Genomic DNA, 18,174 nt, shown 5'->3' on the forward strand with positions numbered 1-18,174 from the left:
CAATGCAAATGCTGAGTACGCTTTATAAAGGTCTTAATCTGAAATTGCTTCTTGGATGTACCTGTTACAAGTGCTCTATACATTTTTTAATATAACGAGCATATTGTAAACAGGAAAAGTTTTTTTTTATTGAAGCAGTGGTTATAAATTAAAACCGACAGAGTAAACATGATTTATATGAAAATTAATTCACTTGGGCTTATATATATACTTCATTAAACCAACAAAAAGCTTCCACCCTCCAGAAAACACCATCAAAATAAAGGTGGTGATAGTTTCTCTTTGTGGGTCTTTAGTTGTTGGTCCTCCACAACAAAGACATTTTTGATGTTCGGACATTTATTTTGATAAAGAGCTCATTTTGACAACATTGCTGATGATCTTTTATATATATATATATATTTTTTTTTTTTTTTGCAAATTGCAGTCTCCAGTTCCTGGCCTTTGACACGGAAGCCAGCCACGACATGCTGAAGGTCTGGGACGGACCACCTGAAAATGAAATGTCTTTGGCAGAGCTCAGCGGGTCTCTGCTTCCTGAGGGAATTCACTCCACACTGAACACTGTCACTGTTCAGTTCGAGACTGATTTTTATATCAGCAAGTCAGGATTTGCCATTCAGTTCTCTAGTAAGTAACGTCCATCACTAATGTATGAAACATTATGAAAATGAGAAAAGTTATAATTCCTCTCCCCTCTCCCTCCGTTTGCTCTTCTTTCTCTCTCTCCCTCTCTGTGTCTAGGCTCAGTAGCTACAGCCTGCAGGGACCCAGGTGTACCAATGAATGGCAGTCGAAGTGGAGATGGCCGTGAGCCGGGAGATTCAGTGTCCTTTCAGTGTGACCCAGGATATGAGCTCCAGGGGGACGACAAAATCACCTGTATACAAGTGGATAACAGATACTACTGGCAGCCCAGTCCGCCTGTCTGCATAGGTGAAAAGTCCAGCTTCCATATAGTTATAAGGACATACAATGGATGTACTGCATACACAGCTGCAGTTATTTAGGGTTCATTACCTTGCTCAAGGACGCATGTGTAGCTGACTTATAGGGGGGCTGTATAAAAAAGATAATGTTTAGTGGACTTGCTGCTTAATGAGTAGATTATGATACTATTTAATTATCCTGCCCAAATCTCTGCATACCACTCGTCCTTTTGAATGAAAAACTTAGATTCTCCTTAAAATAAAAAAAACATTGTGCTGAGTGAATTAAAATTAGTTTTTCATTCTGTGTGGTTGCACTTGAGAGAATATTCAAATTTTATGACATTTTAAGTCTTATCTTCTTTGCTTGTGTTCCCATCATAGCTCCTTGTGGTGGAAACCTAACAGGCTCCAATGGATTTATTCTCTCTCCTAACTACCCACATCCCTACCCTCACTCCAAGGACTGTGATTGGCTCATTGCTGTCAACTCTGACTATGTCTTGTCCCTGGCTTTCATCAGGTAACCTGCAAGTCAGCAGACTTTTTTTCTTTTCTTTTTTTTTAACAGTAAAACCTGTATTAATCCTGAGTTGGTTCGCTGAGCACAAATTCTCTTTTTCATTTAAGTTTACTGTCTTTCTCAACCAAATCCCTATAACAATAAACTGTTGAATGAAAATGGACCAAAGACATGCTCTCATTGAGCAGGCTAATTTTTTTTTAGACAGACACAATCCTGTCATGATCTGAAGTATTGGATAAAAAAAAACTGGCTTCTGTTTTTACTGTATGAGAAGTTGAGAACCATTTGGGACCATAATAGTTTTTCCTAAAAGCAAACATTTTAATAGTGTCAGTGTTCTGAAAATACTCTCAAGAACTTTCCACACATTTCCTTTCTAGTATACAGAATAAACAAAAACAGCTCTGCAGACCATCAGGTTCCTGGTGGTAATATTAACTGTCAGTATTGTCTCTTTGTCTGTACTTCTGTTCTCATCATCTCTTTCCCACCCCTTTGTCCGTCTATCTGTTTTTTTTCTTTATCTATCTCTAGTTTCAACATTGAGCCAAACTATGACTTCTTGTATATCTATGATGGTCCCGATAGCAACAGTCCTCTGATTGGTAGCTTCCAGGACAGCAAACTCCCAGAGAGGATAGAGAGCAGTTCGAACACCATGCATTTAGCATTCCGCAGTGATGGGTCTGTTTCTTACACTGGCTTCCACCTGGAATACAAAGGTAAAATATTCTGCCAATAATACTACCTTCTTTATATAAAGTGAATACTGATTGAATAGCTTCTAGAATACTAAAAAAAAAACTACAACAGGCATTAGCACAAACCACAGGTTTTGCACTCTCAGGGAGACACAATTGTGTTTAAGAATCTTTAAAGCAGGGAGACTTCTTAACAGCGCAGAATAGTTTCAGTACAGTGTAGCCGATAAATACATCAAAATCAAAATTCTGATTTAAAAAAAAAAAGAAAGCAGTGCTGCATCATTTATTCTACATTAAGTATCTAATGGTTTACATCTTGAACTAAAACACCTGGAAATTGACTCAACACATGAATGTCTCTTTCTGATGAAAATAAATACCCAAAGTGGCTATAAAAACAGCTGGCACTGTTTTATAGCCACTTTGTAACTGTCAGTTGTTGAGAAATCATTTTAATACACTCTGTTTGATGTAATTGCATCAGGGGCTGTTTTCTGTCCTATCTGTTTTTCATAACTAAGGTAATTTGGGAAATCACTCTTTCAGGTTTTCACAGTGATTTTGACAGTATGTATCAGGTGTCTCCCGTGATCACAGGATGTCTTCAGTATGATTTTAGAAATATTTAATTTTCACATTTATCAGCGAAGACTACTGCATCATTCCCTAACACTCTATGCACATGTATATGCAGTCTCCCACACTAACGACAGTGTGCATCATGCTGAATTTTGAGATGAAAAAGAATGACTGCTCTCACCATAAAGTCCCTGATGAATTAGTGTCTGTAGAAATAGTCTGTCAGAGGGGTGAGTTTGATTCACTTGCACAAAAGAATCAACACTAGCTTCATGTGGACTCAGGAATTAAGTCTCAAGTTGATGCAGGGTGGCCGCTAATCTTTTGGGAGGGGGGCCAAAGACATAATTTACAAGGTTCATGTACCATACAAAAGCTGAGGGATGAAGTTATCGTTCGTGCTCCATCTTTGGAAAAGGCAGCTAAGTCAAACAGACTGTTAAAAAGGCCAATGGAGTGCCTGCCTCATTTCATTATGGCTAGGGACTTAGTTATTATTAATTTGACTTTGATTTGAATTTGATTATTCATGTGTGCCTGTCGCTTTTTCTTTGCATCATGCTCTCCCTCGTGTACTCATTCCCTCTTTCTCTTTCTGTCCAGCCAAACTGAGGGAATCGTGTTTCGACCCAGGTGTGGTTCTGAATGGGACCAGGCTGGGATCTGATTATAAGCTGGGCTCTACTGTCACCTTCTACTGTGAAGCAGGATATGTTTTGCAGGTACAAATGGATGGATGAATGATTGGTTGGTTGATCGATTGGCTGTATATTTGGGTAGATCTGTGATTGGTTAGTTTGATAGGTGGTTAGTCAGTTTGTTTTTTTAAAGTTTTTTTTTTTTTTTCTTCAGGGCTATTCTACTTTAACATGCAGTATGGGAGATGATGGCAGACCTGGATGGAACAGGGCGTTGCCTAGCTGTCAAGGTAACACACACTAAAACACAGACTGGAATTTAAAAAAAATACCTGCACATATAGAAACATACATGCAGATGAAGCTTGGTTATGTTCACAGTGTGTTATTTTCTGTGTATAAGAGTGTGACTGTGTGCCTCACTGCCTTTTGTTGTGTGCCTGCGCACATGCGTGTGTTCTCTCCCCAGCTCCCTGTGGAAGTCGTTCTACAGGATCAGAAGGGACCGTTTTATCTCCAAATTTCCCCAGAAACTACACCTCTGGTCAGACTTGCGTCTACTCTATATCTGTACCTAGAGAATTTGGTAAGTTCATTCGCACACAAAGTATTACACATATCTCACCACCCATATTGCAATGCAGTAAAAAGTAGTAATTTCTGTGGAAAATAAACATACTCTTCATTCTTGAATTAAAATAGCTAATGGAAGTGTAGAGCACTTTGAAGTGGAGGTGAAGAGACAACAATTGAGAATGAGACAAGTGATCACAGTTTTCTTTGACATGAATTTTCTTATTGTTCTTTTACTCAATGAAGCAAAATTACATTAAAACCTGTATGATGTTTTAATGGGGACCCCCAGAAGGACCCCTTTGGGGTTTTTAAACTGCAATGAAAAACTAGTACAGACATTACACATGATCCACTGATTTTCAATGGCCATTTCTTTTATTCCAGGTCAGGGTTTTATCATTGAAGTGACATTTAAAGATGAGGCTAGTTTTATCCTGCCACATTTGATCGGTGGACATAACTACCACATTATGAAGATATGATTGTTGTAAAGTATTCTTCACATTACTGAGTCTGTCAGGGGTGCTGGCAAGAGGTAATGTGTTAATAGTCACTGATTATCACCATAGTTATTTATATTATCTGCTGGGGTATTTAATGTCAGTATCAAATTTCAGCTATATTCATATTCGGTGTCCTTCAAATCTGTAGAATACATAGTTTAATTTACAGTTTAATCTAATGTGAATTAGCTTTACATCTTTGTCAGTACAAATAAAATCAATTTGAAGCTGAAGATTAAAGTTCTCTCTTGACCTTGGTAATAGTCGTTTGGCGAAATGATCCCAACTGAAAATTCCACTTACTACCTTTTTCTGGCACTTTCAGCTATATCATATGTCTTTATAAGCAATTGGAGTTTGCTCAGTTGTAATGGAGATAGATAGGTGGATATGCAAGCTCAGAAGCTATTATGATTTTTTAGGCACTTGTAGGACTTCTACTCCATGTTGGCAAAAAATAAGTTCATTTTTGACTTTGGAAATAGTGGGACATTGTCTCCATCAGAAGATATGGTTGAAAGCTCAAGAGAATAATAATAAGTAGACATGAAGTTGTTACTGTGTTGAAGTATGAGTATAAGTCAATTTTGAAAATGTGCAAATTTACATTTCTGTCTTTCTGTCTCCAATCATGATATCACATATTGACATCTAAATTACTGGTTTGCACGCAGGGTCTTACTTGAGCTCTTACAAACAATCAGTAATTGCTGGATATAATGTCCAATTATGCTTTGTGTTATTATGAATAAGTAGCAGCTTTCCCTGAGGCTGTTGATGGTTGCTGTCTCATTATATTTGCATCTCCACTTTTGGAGTGTCAGCTCCATGTAGACGTTTTGACTGAGAGGACCTAACATTTGGTTGGCCTACATATTGTATAAGACACACACAGACAGCCTCCCTGAACCTCCCACACAGAGCAAGAGACAGATTGTTTTGTTAAGTTGCAGTGCCGGAGCCTTCCAACGTGCCCAGATTTTTTAAGCAGCTGTCATTCTCATAAAAAATAACATGTCTATAATTCATGATCTTACTGCAATTGAAGGTTACGGGCTCAAGGATGCGGTAACTATACTATCAAAACCACTTGATGATTAGGGAAGCTGAAATCAATGGCTGGTGATGTTTCACCATTCATACAAATGGCTCCTTCGGTTACAACACCGAAAATCCTTGGCATTTATCCCTGTTGAGATACCACACCTCCTGTTGAATTAGGACGTGGCTGAGGACACCCACTCAGGCAGCTCATCAGGAGGCATGGCAGCTCCACAGGGATCGATGCCCAGGTTTTCTCCATCTGATGTCAAGAGCTGAAGAAGCCTTTCAAATGAACAGTGAAACATTTTCAGTCATTTGATAACACGTCCAGTGGACTGATTCAAACTTTGCTGGGCATGTTACAATGCGGATGAATGAACAGATCTACTGGTGTGTATGTGACCGCAGTGCAGAGGGATTTTACTATGAATGAACCATGTGGTTAACACACTGCGGGGGAACACTGTTGTGATCACTTATCTGTGTGTTTGTGGCCTTGTTTGTGTGTGCTTTGTGTGCTGGTACATATATATGATGTCCTTTGCTATCTCAGTATAAGTGAAATCCACTGTGATACTTTAAGAGTGTGTAAGCTGTCCCCCGTGTGTGTTAATCCTTTATGAATCTGTGTGTGAATGGCATGTATGTCTTCCTGCCTGAAATCTGCGCTGTTCTGAATTTCAGCTGTGAACTCGCCCACCTGCTCTGCAGTATGTCGATAAAACAGCGAAGAATGATGGAAACCTCAATCGCTCTGATTTCCTTAAAATCTATACACAATGGGAGCTTTTAACAATTTCTGCTGACTGGCAGAATCTTATCCTTCTTTATATCCACTCAACACCGTACTACTGTACCCATCCTCATGTACAACCATGTCAGAGCTTTAAGATAATAGTATAAGAGGTTAGATTCATTTACCCTATAGAGCTTAAGTCCTTCTTGATAATTTGTTTTCCAGTCAGATTCTGTTTCACACTTGCAGGGACAATTCAATGCCAACTGAAAAGCCAATGTCTTGTTTCTGTTCTCTATTGCTTGTCATTATTTTATCATAAAACAAGGTTTTTCATGAAAGCAGACAGGGTATCTTTTGTGAGTCATAGCGAGGTGTAAGCAAAATGCGGATCATGATTTAAAAGAACTCCACAGAGAGAAACAGCCTTGAACAAAGTGACCAGTGACCTTCTTTTAGCATAATATCCTTGGCAATGTACAGATTTAATCCTTTACACCTCAGCCTTTGGGGCCAAAGAGAGAGAGAGGGAGGGAGAGGGAGGGGGGAGATGTAGAGGTGAAATGTGTATGTGTGCATAGTCAGGCAGAGAGCGAGAGCTTCACTGAGGCTGAAATAAATGTAATTTATCCTAAAGGACATTATTTCCATGTGCTGCAAACAAACACATTTTCATTTATACAACCATACCTACAGATTTGCATCTTCAGTGATCAACTAAGACAGAGAGAATTGTACTAGTTTGAGCAAATACCTCCAGGGGGCCCTCTAATGCTACCTGCCACTACAGCTGCACTGTAAAATTCATGGTTTAGCAAAGGAATCTCCAGCTATTATATGGGAGGCTTGGGCTTAAGGTCTGGCCTCCACGGTAGTCCCCCCCCCCCTTCCATCATACTTTAAAACAAAGTAAAACAACTGTCAGCTGTGGTGTGTAATTAATGGGCACATCAGATTTTTTTTTTCCTTGCTGATAGGCACATAATTGATTTTAAACCACTGTAAATCATATAAACCATGTCCCTATGGCTGTACTTGTACTTGTGACATGGGTTTGACAGGTTATATTATATACCTTTCTTTTACTCTTCCCGCTTTAAATACAACAAGAGAATACAAAAAAAGTCTTGCCCTTTTGGCATAAGTTGCAAAAAGTCGGTTTTTGGAAACACCAGCATTTCACACTTGCTGAGAACACTGATACACCATAACCCACTGGTGAGGGGGGTGGGTTGGAATTGAAATGAGGGGATATTTTGACTGTGTAATTTTGTGTCAGTAGCTGGCTTCAAATAGAAGTTGACACAGCAGCTTAATAAAATTTAAATGAGGTATTACAGGTTAATTTTATCATTGGAAGGTCAGGCGCACACAGTGGCATGGAATAATAATTTACCACCATTCGAGTGTGGTTAACTCATCTCTTCATCTGTTTTTTTTTCTCATTTTTTTCTCCAGTCCTCTTTGGTCAGTTTGTGTTGTTCCAGACATCTCTAAATGATGTGGTAGAGATCTACGATGGACCCACTCAACAGAACACACTGTTGTCTTCTCTTTCTGGGTCCCACTCTGGTAAGAATGGAGGGAAAGTTGGATGGAATTATTTATGGATAGAGGGAATAATGGGCAGGCAGACAACCTAAGTACCCTCCACCCCCCATCCCCCAAATCTCTGTCCTCCTGTTTTTCTGACTCTGTCTCTCTCTGACTAGGTGAGTCTCTCCCTCTGAGTTCGGGAAACCAGATCACCATAAAGTTTACCACAGTCGGACCAGAAACTGCTAAGGGATTCCACTTTGTCTACCAAGGTTAGCCAAAGTTATTTTTTAATTATCGTTATTATTGGTAGAAGTGGTAGTAGTAGTAGTACAGACAGCTGGATCCTGCATACAAGGGAATTCATAAATACAAGCAAAACTGTTCTAAAGTTTTAGTTTGTCTCGAAGAACCATCGCAGAGCAGATTACTGACATGGCACAAAATACTGAAAAAACACTGAAGGACACCGCAAGAAATTTACAGCTTTTCTCTCTGGCCTACAACGAAACAGCAGACATAACAGATACCAACCAACAAGCCATTCTTGTTCGTGGGATTAGTGCTGAGTTTGATATGAGAGAGAAATTGCTGTCTTTGCGATCCTTACATGGAGAATTAGAGAGGTTAGTGTGATATATGTGTTCTATAATTTAGTATGGCCCTCGAAGGATGTTATAAAAGTTGAAATGGCCCTTGATAGGAAAAAGGGTTCCCCACGTATGCCTTAAACCTTGGCTTTCTGGGTCTATGTGGTATAATTGATTATAGCTTAAATTTTGTAAGCAGCCACTATAAATAAAATGCCACAGTTTAATTTTTATTTATTTATCTAAATCAGAAAAGCCACAGGGAGAGAAAGAAACATCTTACTCAACAGTGTCCTGGCCAAGATAGGCAGCAGCAGCAACAGTACTTTTGGCATTCCTACTGATATTAATGGTTGTGTCCTTTTTTTTCTTCAGCTGTACCGAGGACCAGCTCCACCCAGTGCAGTTCTGTCCCTGAGCCACGCTTTGGCAAACGTCTCGGTAATGACTTTGCAGTTGGCTCTTTGGTGCAGTTCGAGTGTAACCCTGGTTACGTCCTGCATGGCTCCACTGCCATACGGTGTGAGAGTGTCCCGGACAATCTGGCACAATGGAATGACACCCTGCCAACATGTATAGGTAAACACAAACCCACAAATTAGACAGAATTGACACTCCATTAAAAAAATACAGATAATTCAAATGCACACCATGTTTCAATCTGGCCAGATATTAGCCTACCTATGCCAAAGCTGTCGCACAGGACTTCAGCTCTTTGGGCTCCCTCTCTTCTCTGGGGACCGTTGGTACAACCCCCTTTCTTTTCTCCTGCAGACAAAGTGTTGTTTCAACCTCTGCTTTCCCCTCCTTTCTGCTCTGTGTGTCAATGCTCTCATCTGTCCCAGTTCCCTGTGGGGGTGTGTTGACCTCTCGTCGTGGGACAATCCTGTCACCTGGCTATCCAGAGCCATACGACAACAACCAGAACTGTGTGTGGAAGGTCTCTGTTCCAGAGGGGGCCGGAATACAGGTAGTGCTTGTCGCACGCTGCTTTCTGGCTGACCTATGTATCATTGTCTTAAAAGCTGAGCAGGCGGGATGTCAGGCAAGATAAGATATTATTAGAAGGATGAGTGGATGGATAGTTTGTGTGAGCGGCACCATCCAGAGATAACTAGAAGGGATCTAATCAGGAGAGATGATGCCTGATTGCGTGTAAGCTAAATTGCTCTCACGGACAAATACAAAGGCAAAGATGCCTCAGACACAAAATGGGGCTTGTTGCAAATATCTGACACCTCAGAACATTTCATTTTCCGGTTTGTTTCATATCATTTGACTTTAAGTTTTGTCACAACAAAAAAGCCTTGTCCCACTTTTTTTTTTTTTTTTTTGGACATACTGAATTTACCCTAATTAACAGAAACCATGTGTTTTACTCTCTTTCTGAATTTGTTCATACAGCTATTTTTGTCTTTCTCTCCTTTTTTTTTCTCTAGATACAAGTTGTGAGTTTTGCAACCGAGCACAACTGGGACTCTTTGGATTTTTACGATGGTGCTGACAACCACGCACCAAGGCTGGGCAGCTACTCTGGTAAACAGTTTTCTCAGTGTTTTTCATCACTTTACTCAAAAAGTTGCACATATCAAGGACTTGCTTGCCAAAATGTAATTTGGCAAAAGATAGCGATTAAGTGTGAGAGAAACTGTGACATTTTAGCAAGTAGGAAACTTATATGGTGAATTAAGTTGTATTATAGCACATGGGCAGCTTGTTGCCAGCTAACGTTATAGCTAATTTCACCTAGAAGTATGGTAAATTATACAGTTTAGAATTGAATTGTGACAATTTTGATAGCTATAGTTAATTCTTTAACTAAGAATGGTCTGTCAGCTGCACCGGTTAGTGAGATTTGAGTATATAGGGACAAATAAGTAGATTTGGAGTCCTACAGAGGGATTCCTACTCTGTGTAACTAAGTAAAAAGAGCTCTGCTGTTTACATCCCGATCAAAGAAAATCTAACTTGACAGTTAAATGCAGTGAAGTTGGAAAAACATTGCATGTTGTCATGATGTTGTGAGACGAACAAGATGCTGCCCATGTGGCCCCCTGCTAAAAGTGCAATTAGAGCTAAACTGGTTCCATTCTGAGTCTCCCGGCAGGGGGGCGGAGGTACACACCCACTGACACCTGCTTGTTTATCTGTGATTCCTTGAAAGACATATGAGAAATTTCTGGCACATAAGTAATTGATTCTCTTCTAATTCTCTACTGGTAATAGATAGTTCCTTAGCAACTTCCAACAATATCTGTCAAACACATCAGTTCATTACAGTAAGTCACATTTTTATATGTTCCCAGAATTTACAGCAAAATCTTTATCTAACATGCATGTAAAGAGCAAGTGATTTTTTTAATTCATGGTATTTATGGTATGTTTGATATTTATAACTCATTATAAACAATAAAACATCATTGAAAAGGTATAAACCCTAATTGCAACTTTTACGTTGATTTATCACTGTGATAAAATGTGATAGCATAAAAACACAAATTTTACTGGTTTCCTCTCTCAGGCATGACTGCTTTACTGTTTTGTAGCCTAACCTTTATCTATAGCAGTAATGCCATGTCAGTGATAAATGAGATTTGCAGCAGGGGAAACCTTTTAATGACACACCACTCACTCATGCTCCATAAATGTTGCATGACCATTTTTTTAATGTAGTTCTCAACAATTACTTAAATTGCAGTTCATAAAAATGCATTGCTGATTACATATTATATCATACTAATGTGTAAACTTTTATATTTCCCTTCGAGATTACACTTCCACCTTTATTTCTCTTCTCGTCTATGCCTGTAGGGGAAAAAAAGTGAACTCAACAGAGTTCCAAAAAGACATTGCTGTACATTAGTGTGCCATCAGTGTACCTGGTCTGAGTGTCCGTACTGACTACAATAAAAATTCCTCTGCTCCAGTGCTCCCACAACTCATATTCAGCCAAAAACACGTTCCGTCTGGGGGAAGTATTCCTCAGGATTCAGTCATTCAAGTAATTCAAGCAGCTGTCCAAAGTGGGAGTCAGTGTTTTCTGGGGATCCTAATACTGCTTTTAGGGAGGCAAAGTCACCTGGTTATCTGCTGGTTGTGTTAAATAGTCTGTGGAAGGGCCTGACATCTTTATGTTAAAGATTATGTTATAGAGTAGGCAATGAAATGGCCATGACTGATGATTCTATTTCTATATATGAAATAAAAAATCATCAGTGAGTAAATACATGCCGGGCTATGATAAAACTTTGTAATAGGGTTAATTACAATTGTCAATTGCTGTCGTACATCCAAAAATAACTGTTATGGTTAAATCCGTGCAGTTAATCATTCATCATCATTCATCATTTATTATTAAGGATAAAAATAATTTTTTATTTTCCATCGTGGTAATGAATGAGATTTTCTCTGGAATGTGAGCACGACCAGCGGGGGTGCCGCACACTGTTCAAAAACCTGCTAATTAATTCCCCTCACAACAGGCAACCAATCACATCCACCGGCCTAATTCACTATTCATTCGGAGGAACGTCTCTGTAACTTTGAAGTGTTTTACTGACACACCTGCCTCTGAACAAAGAACCACATGTAAATCACAACAAAGTAATGCTTTGCTCACAGCTCACAGGCCTCTGGGAACATATAAAGTGGCTAATATCAGAAGATATTGTTACCACCGTTGCTTTCTGAAGCAAACCAGTATAATAACATTTCTAGTGATAAGGAGATTAGAGTAGGTTAATATATAAATATACTTTACATTAAAGTACATCATCTAATATGTGACTGTGAAGGGACCTGACAGAATTACACTGTTGCTCTGTGCCAGCTTTGCTTCAGTGGTGCCGTACCGGTTTGTACTTTGTACTTTCCCTTGCCATGCCAAGTAGGCCAAGCCAACATTTGAAAACAGATGTCTCAAATAAAAGTAATTCCATTCTCCCTCCTTTGAGGACACTTCGCAAACAAAAAAAAGTGAAAATGCATGTTTGGGAAGCCTTTGTTGTTTCCTTTGCTGTCAGATAACTAAGATCATTTGCTTTCTCGCCTCAGTTGAAAAATGAAAAAATGTGATCATGGTCCTCTGTTGCTCTCTTTCTCTCCCCCTGCTTTCAGGCACCACCATCCCCCCTCTCCTGAATAGTACATCTAACAACCTCTATCTCAGCTTCAGCTCTGATATTAGTGTCTCAGCTGCTGGTTTTCACCTGGAATATACAGGTAACATATTTATCTTTTACACAGCATTAACTGTGGCCTATACAATATATACATAATAACAACTGAGACTTTTATAACAATCTTTATTATTTCTTATCAGCTATTGGTCTGGAGTCATGTCCAGAGCCTCAGACTCCAAACTATGGAATTAGGCAAGGAGACAGATTTATGGTTGGAGATGTTGTGCAGTTTTCATGTGAACAAGGATACTCTCTTCAGGTACAAATACAACCTATATACACTTATATCCTTCTGTACACATTCATACCAGCTACAGAGGGAGTGAGAGGAACTGGAGGATAGCAAATTCACACACACACACACACACACACACATGCACACATGCACTATAAGCTGCAGTTGTTTAATGCACACCGACTGTCAGAGATGTATGTGAAATCATTAAAGGCTGCTCAGCTTCTCCGATGTGGCACCACTCACTCTTCTTATCCCCCCGGCTGCACAAACCAAGAACTATTTAGACTGTGAATCAGAAGGAAACCCCACTCTCAAGTGGTTTTACCCGGCTCTTCCTAAACATACAACTCTGGTGTGGGTTGCACAACTCCTGAATAATGTATGTCTCTGGTGTGGTCCTCCCAATTTTTGTGCAGCATACTGTACAGCTTTAATTGAGGTTTGCCTTTCCTCCTGCTTAACATACAGTTACACAGTATTAATACAGATGTCCTCTCATTGCAAAGCATGAATATTACTGTTGCACAGATAAAATAGCACTTTTATCATCTGATTTACCAATTATTGTATGACAGTAGATTGTGGTTGCTTTTACATTTGTAGGGCAATGCACATATCACCTGCATGCCTGGACCGGTTAGAAGATGGAACTACCCTGTACCGCTATGTCTTGGTAGGAATTCTCCTATACTCCATACATGCACACACATACACACATGCATTAATTCAGCCCAAGATACATGTATAACTTTAGTTCTGCAGAAATGATGCAAGCAGCCTCCACTGCCTTCTCTGACTCCCTGGAAAAAGAGCTGTTTGATCAATTTACTGTTCTGTGATGAGCTGATTATTTAGTATTCTGTGCAGAATATGATTAGGCTTTTAAACTGATGCAAAGCTAAGTCAGACTCTGCTATAAACACGCACAGTGTGCCAAAGCATCAGCATGCATTGAGGCAAACTAGAGGAAACAAGCCCTGGACACATTTCTACTTTCACAATGCTAATTTATTCAAGAAGGGTATTTATTAAAGACTCAGAACATTGTTTATTCAAAATGATGCAAAATGTCAGGATGAAGAAACTCAAATGTCCAGTCAGTAGCAATGTTTTTAAAAAGAAGAAGCCTGTCTGCTGTGCCCAGTAAGGTCGGCCTCCTGCTTTTGATGTGCTGCTTTCAACACTTTTTCTCTTTCTGTGTTATGTGCGTGTGTGTGTATGTGTGACTCCAGCCCAGTGTGGTGGGTCTATGACAGATGTAAGTGGAGTGATTCTAAGTCCTGGTTACCCAGGCAACTACCCCAGTGGATTAGACTGCACATGGACAGTCAACTTACCTGTCGGCTTCGGTAAGAAACACTGTCAACTTTCGACTTGAGCATGAAATATGTGCAGTTCTTTTTCTGTTTGCTTGAGCTTCTGTTTTCTCTGTTTGTTTCTGTCTACCCTTTCATGTACCTGTGTTGTTTATTGATTGATTTATTCAGCTACTCAAACACTCACTCAATTAGCGCTTGTGGCCTTTATTCGCGTCGTTGATGCGCGTGAGTGGCTACAGATGAAGCACCTGCAGTCGCTTCTTAATTGACACACATTTGGTCCCGTTCTTGACCTCTCTGTCAGTTAGGCTTTGTTGATTGCTGTAGATGTCATAAGCTGTGTGTTTTTCTCAGGCATCCATCTTCAGTTCCTGAACTTCTCCACCGAAGCAATCCATGATTACTTAGAGATCCGCAGTGGAACTCTGGAAACCGGCTCGGTCATTGACCGGTTCAGTGGTCCAGTCATCCCCAAGCCCCTGTTCAGCACCACCCACCAGACCAGCTTTTTCTTCCACAGTGACTATTCACAAAACAAACCAGGCTTCCACATCACATATCAAGGTACATGTTGTTTCTACGAGTTCCTCTCCAATGCCTTGTTTACACTGATTTGCTAAGCGAAGAAAACGAGAGCAGATGTCTGACAGTGATTCTTACTTTGCCAAAAAGAGCGACCTATTGCCAGTGTGGTTATTAAGGTTACATAACTGTCTGACAGCAACTTCATTCCTCAGGAGTGACTAACAACAGCATTGTCTACTTTTTCAGACAACAGTAAAAGTATTTCTTGACTTATAAAACACATGCCAGAAATTACAGGACGCATAAATATTAATTTCAGCGACTAGATGAGTTTTATATTTATTCTTTCAGGCACTTAAAAGGTTTTGAGCAGTCTGATATTTATCATGACAAATCTCACAGATAGCCTAAATTTGTTACGGCTAATTCCATTAATGTGGAAATTACAGTGGCTGATGAATAATACCTTTTATCTCGTGACAGCAGCCCTGCCAACATGGACAGGAAAAATGTGAAAACTAGCAGTTTTATTATTTTCACTAATATTATTGTCCTTCCTCAGTCACATGTCTTTCTTCAATCATGCAAACCCTTGATTCTTGTAAGTTTGTGCTGTGTACTTTGGTATTTTGTAACATCAAAAGAAGAAGTACAAGCTTCTCTGGTGCAAGATACGCTTTTCAAAAAATTAGTAACCTTAGTTTATATCAGTCTCTCTCCGGCATTTCATATTTCAGAGTTATTTTAGATTTCAGCTGCAGACTGCAGTAGGTTTGTTTTTTCTTCTATTTCTTTTTCTTTAAACAAGCCAGAGGAATTACGTGTTAGTCTTTTGAACTCTGTGTGAAAATTAGTACTGACAAACAACTTTTAAGTAGGAGGAGAAGAATCATTTAAAGAACTCAGAGTAGTTTAGGGCAAAGTGTAGTCCATTTGCGGGGTGTTTCAAATGTTGTTTTTTTGTTTTTGTTTTTTTTAACTCTTGGACTGTTGGCTACAGCTGGAAGTCTGGATCTTAAATTTATTAAGACTAAGTAGGAACGTCCCTCAAAATTAGATCAAAATTGAATTCAGTGTTGAAGTGGCTGCATTTAGTGTCTCTTTCTATGACTGACTTGATTTTAGTTTTTCAGAAAAGCTGCAGTGCACAGGAAAGAAGCAGATAACACCCTACTGCTGCTGTTGGTTATTTACAAACTAGTCCTGTACTTTTACCATTTTTCTTGACTAATTTGGGTCGGGTTATCATTTCTCCAGCCTACCAGCTCCAGAGCTGTCCAGACCCTCGGCCGTTTCGAAACGGCATTGTGATTGGCACAGATTTCAGTGTTGGGATGACGGTGTCATTTGAATGTCTGCCTGGATATTCACTGATCGGAGACGCTTCACTCACATGTTTACATGGGATCAGCAGGAACTGGAACCACCCGTTACCGCGATGTGAAGGTAAATCAGATTGCTATCAGTTCACCTTTTAACTACGTCAGTTTTGTATGATGCATTCTACAGCACTTTTCTTTTATCTGAGACATTTCATATGTTTATAATAAGAAGTGAAAAAGCCCAGTCTTGTGACAGGGATGCAATCACTTAATTTCTGTTAGTTCTGCTAATACAGCTAAGATGTTTGAGATTATTGCTGTCCCGACTCTGACAAAGTATCATTGCACATTCAATTTATACCTACCAACGTTTTCTGGTTTTTCTTCTACAGTATAACCAGTGACAAGCATTTCTGGCCGGTAGCTCAAAAGAATAAAACCGAATTGTCCTGCAGTTTGTGGAATCAATGGGAGAAAGTTCATTATCACAAAAAGATGAATAAAATAAATCTGGAAATAATTAGAAAGATGGCAGGCATCTTGGTGTTAGACATTTCCAGATGATTGTGAAGGTAAAATTATATCATGAAATTATATTATTCTAACTTTATGACCACTAACTTCATATTAATCAAATTATTATTATTAATTTTAGTATCCTTAATTTAGGAAACTGTAAATATTCAGTTTTATAGCTCTCAGCAGTGGTAACATGGCATCACTGACGAGTAACACCCACACTCCTGAGGAATCCCTGGGCTGCCAAAGTCAAATAAAACTGTAATGACAATTTATTAAAGATATTAAGGTGTTATCCAATGGTCATTACATGACTGATGGTCATGTCCTCTCTCAGTCATCCAGGCAATTACTAAAGCTTCACAATGGTAATACTAAATTGCCTGTAATTTAATAAGGGTGATTCTGTTAATATTCTATCCCACAGCTCTCTGTGGTGGTAACATCACATCATTAAATGGAACCATTTACTCTCCTGGTCACCCGGAGGAGTACCCCAACTTCCAGGACTGTGTGTGGAGCGTGAGAGTTCCTCCTGGACATGGGATTTACATCAACTTTACTGTATTGAGCACTGAGCCCATATATGACTACATTACAGTCTGGTAGGTATTATTTAGTTATTTACTTGTTTTTCCAGTGTTCTCCTAACTGACATTGTTCATCCTCATTGCGTGCCTCTTCTTACCAATCAGATTCACCTTCTTCTGCTTCAGAATTTCAATAAAAAAATATATACATATTTTATTTGACTAAATAGCCATTTCATTTGTTCCACATACTCGCAGAACTTCTGCCACACAGGCACACACATATGCACTTTCTCTGTCTCACAGGTGTCATGCTCTTTAACATCTTTTCAGAGCTGGCCACTAATTGGCTAAATTCCTGCTAGGGTTACTATGACTACAGACACCTTTCCCTGAATATAAAGTTACTCTGGCGTTATTTTCTATCTTGTCATATTTTTTCACATCTCTCTATGCCCATAACTCTTTCTCTCCTTCCCTCTGTACCTCACACAATCTCCAAGGCTTATATGGTATATACAATACATCTTTCTCTCCCCTACTTGCCCAGCCTTGGCTCCTCTCTTCATTATTCTTCTCGCGGAGAGCCGCCATCGGCAACAGCAGACGTTTTATCAATGCAGGTGTTTAAATGGTGCTTAGATACCATGTTACATAGTTATCTGTAGGTACAACATGGCAGCAGAACCATAAATAGACAGTAAGGTATATTTCTATGGTTGCCATGTTTCTGACCCTTCTCTATGGCTGAGGCCTGCTTCCTATAAATAGACGGCAGTGTGCAATGTCAATAGTTTAGAGATGTCACTTGGAGTACAGACGTTAGACCAACACAGAAGGACCAAATGTCTGTCTTAAACTTTTGTCAGCTTGTCATGATATCGGCCTTCCAGATCTCCAGGTTTGATTGTTTGCACAGGCCTTGACAAAATCTAAAATTACTATTGTAAAAAAAAAAAAAAAAAAAAACGTTATCTTTTGAGGAAGTCTGGCAACACAGTGGACTTTTTCCAGAAAAGCCACCTGGATGACTAAAAAGTGATGTGCAATACAGAGGAAGACAGGTACACCAAGAAACTGAACATCGTAGGCTCAAAAGAGTGCCTCATTCTCTGCCTGAATGAATGATCCCATCAAGTGGCCCAAGGTCAGTTCGGATGACATGTTTGCCCATGTCAC

The 18,174-nt window shown here is 39.4% G+C and overlaps 1 protein-coding gene across 1 annotated transcript in view; it reads left to right on the forward strand.

Annotated features, from left to right (window-relative positions):
* The window catches only part of csmd3b (CUB and Sushi multiple domains 3b), a 318,235-nt gene that overhangs the window by 255,817 nt on the left and 44,244 nt on the right, over positions 1 to 18,174 (forward strand). The window contains exons 27-45 of the mRNA XM_041053205.1: positions 428 to 630; positions 745 to 936; positions 1,314 to 1,452; positions 1,990 to 2,177; positions 3,342 to 3,460; positions 3,591 to 3,666; positions 3,846 to 3,962; positions 7,694 to 7,807; positions 7,948 to 8,043; positions 8,737 to 8,940; positions 9,207 to 9,331; positions 9,801 to 9,897; positions 12,478 to 12,582; positions 12,683 to 12,801; positions 13,384 to 13,453; positions 14,013 to 14,129; positions 14,454 to 14,663; positions 15,882 to 16,070; positions 16,893 to 17,070. Of these exons, the coding sequence (XP_040909139.1) occupies positions 428 to 630; positions 745 to 936; positions 1,314 to 1,452; positions 1,990 to 2,177; positions 3,342 to 3,460; positions 3,591 to 3,666; positions 3,846 to 3,962; positions 7,694 to 7,807; positions 7,948 to 8,043; positions 8,737 to 8,940; positions 9,207 to 9,331; positions 9,801 to 9,897; positions 12,478 to 12,582; positions 12,683 to 12,801; positions 13,384 to 13,453; positions 14,013 to 14,129; positions 14,454 to 14,663; positions 15,882 to 16,070; positions 16,893 to 17,070 (2,658 nt within the window). The remainder of the gene's footprint in view (positions 1 to 427; positions 631 to 744; positions 937 to 1,313; positions 1,453 to 1,989; positions 2,178 to 3,341; positions 3,461 to 3,590; positions 3,667 to 3,845; positions 3,963 to 7,693; positions 7,808 to 7,947; positions 8,044 to 8,736; positions 8,941 to 9,206; positions 9,332 to 9,800; positions 9,898 to 12,477; positions 12,583 to 12,682; positions 12,802 to 13,383; positions 13,454 to 14,012; positions 14,130 to 14,453; positions 14,664 to 15,881; positions 16,071 to 16,892; positions 17,071 to 18,174) is intronic.

The sequence above is a fragment of the Toxotes jaculatrix genome, chromosome 13, assembly GCF_017976425.1.
Source record: "Toxotes jaculatrix isolate fToxJac2 chromosome 13, fToxJac2.pri, whole genome shotgun sequence".
NCBI classification, from domain to species: domain Eukaryota; kingdom Metazoa; phylum Chordata; class Actinopteri; family Toxotidae; genus Toxotes; species Toxotes jaculatrix.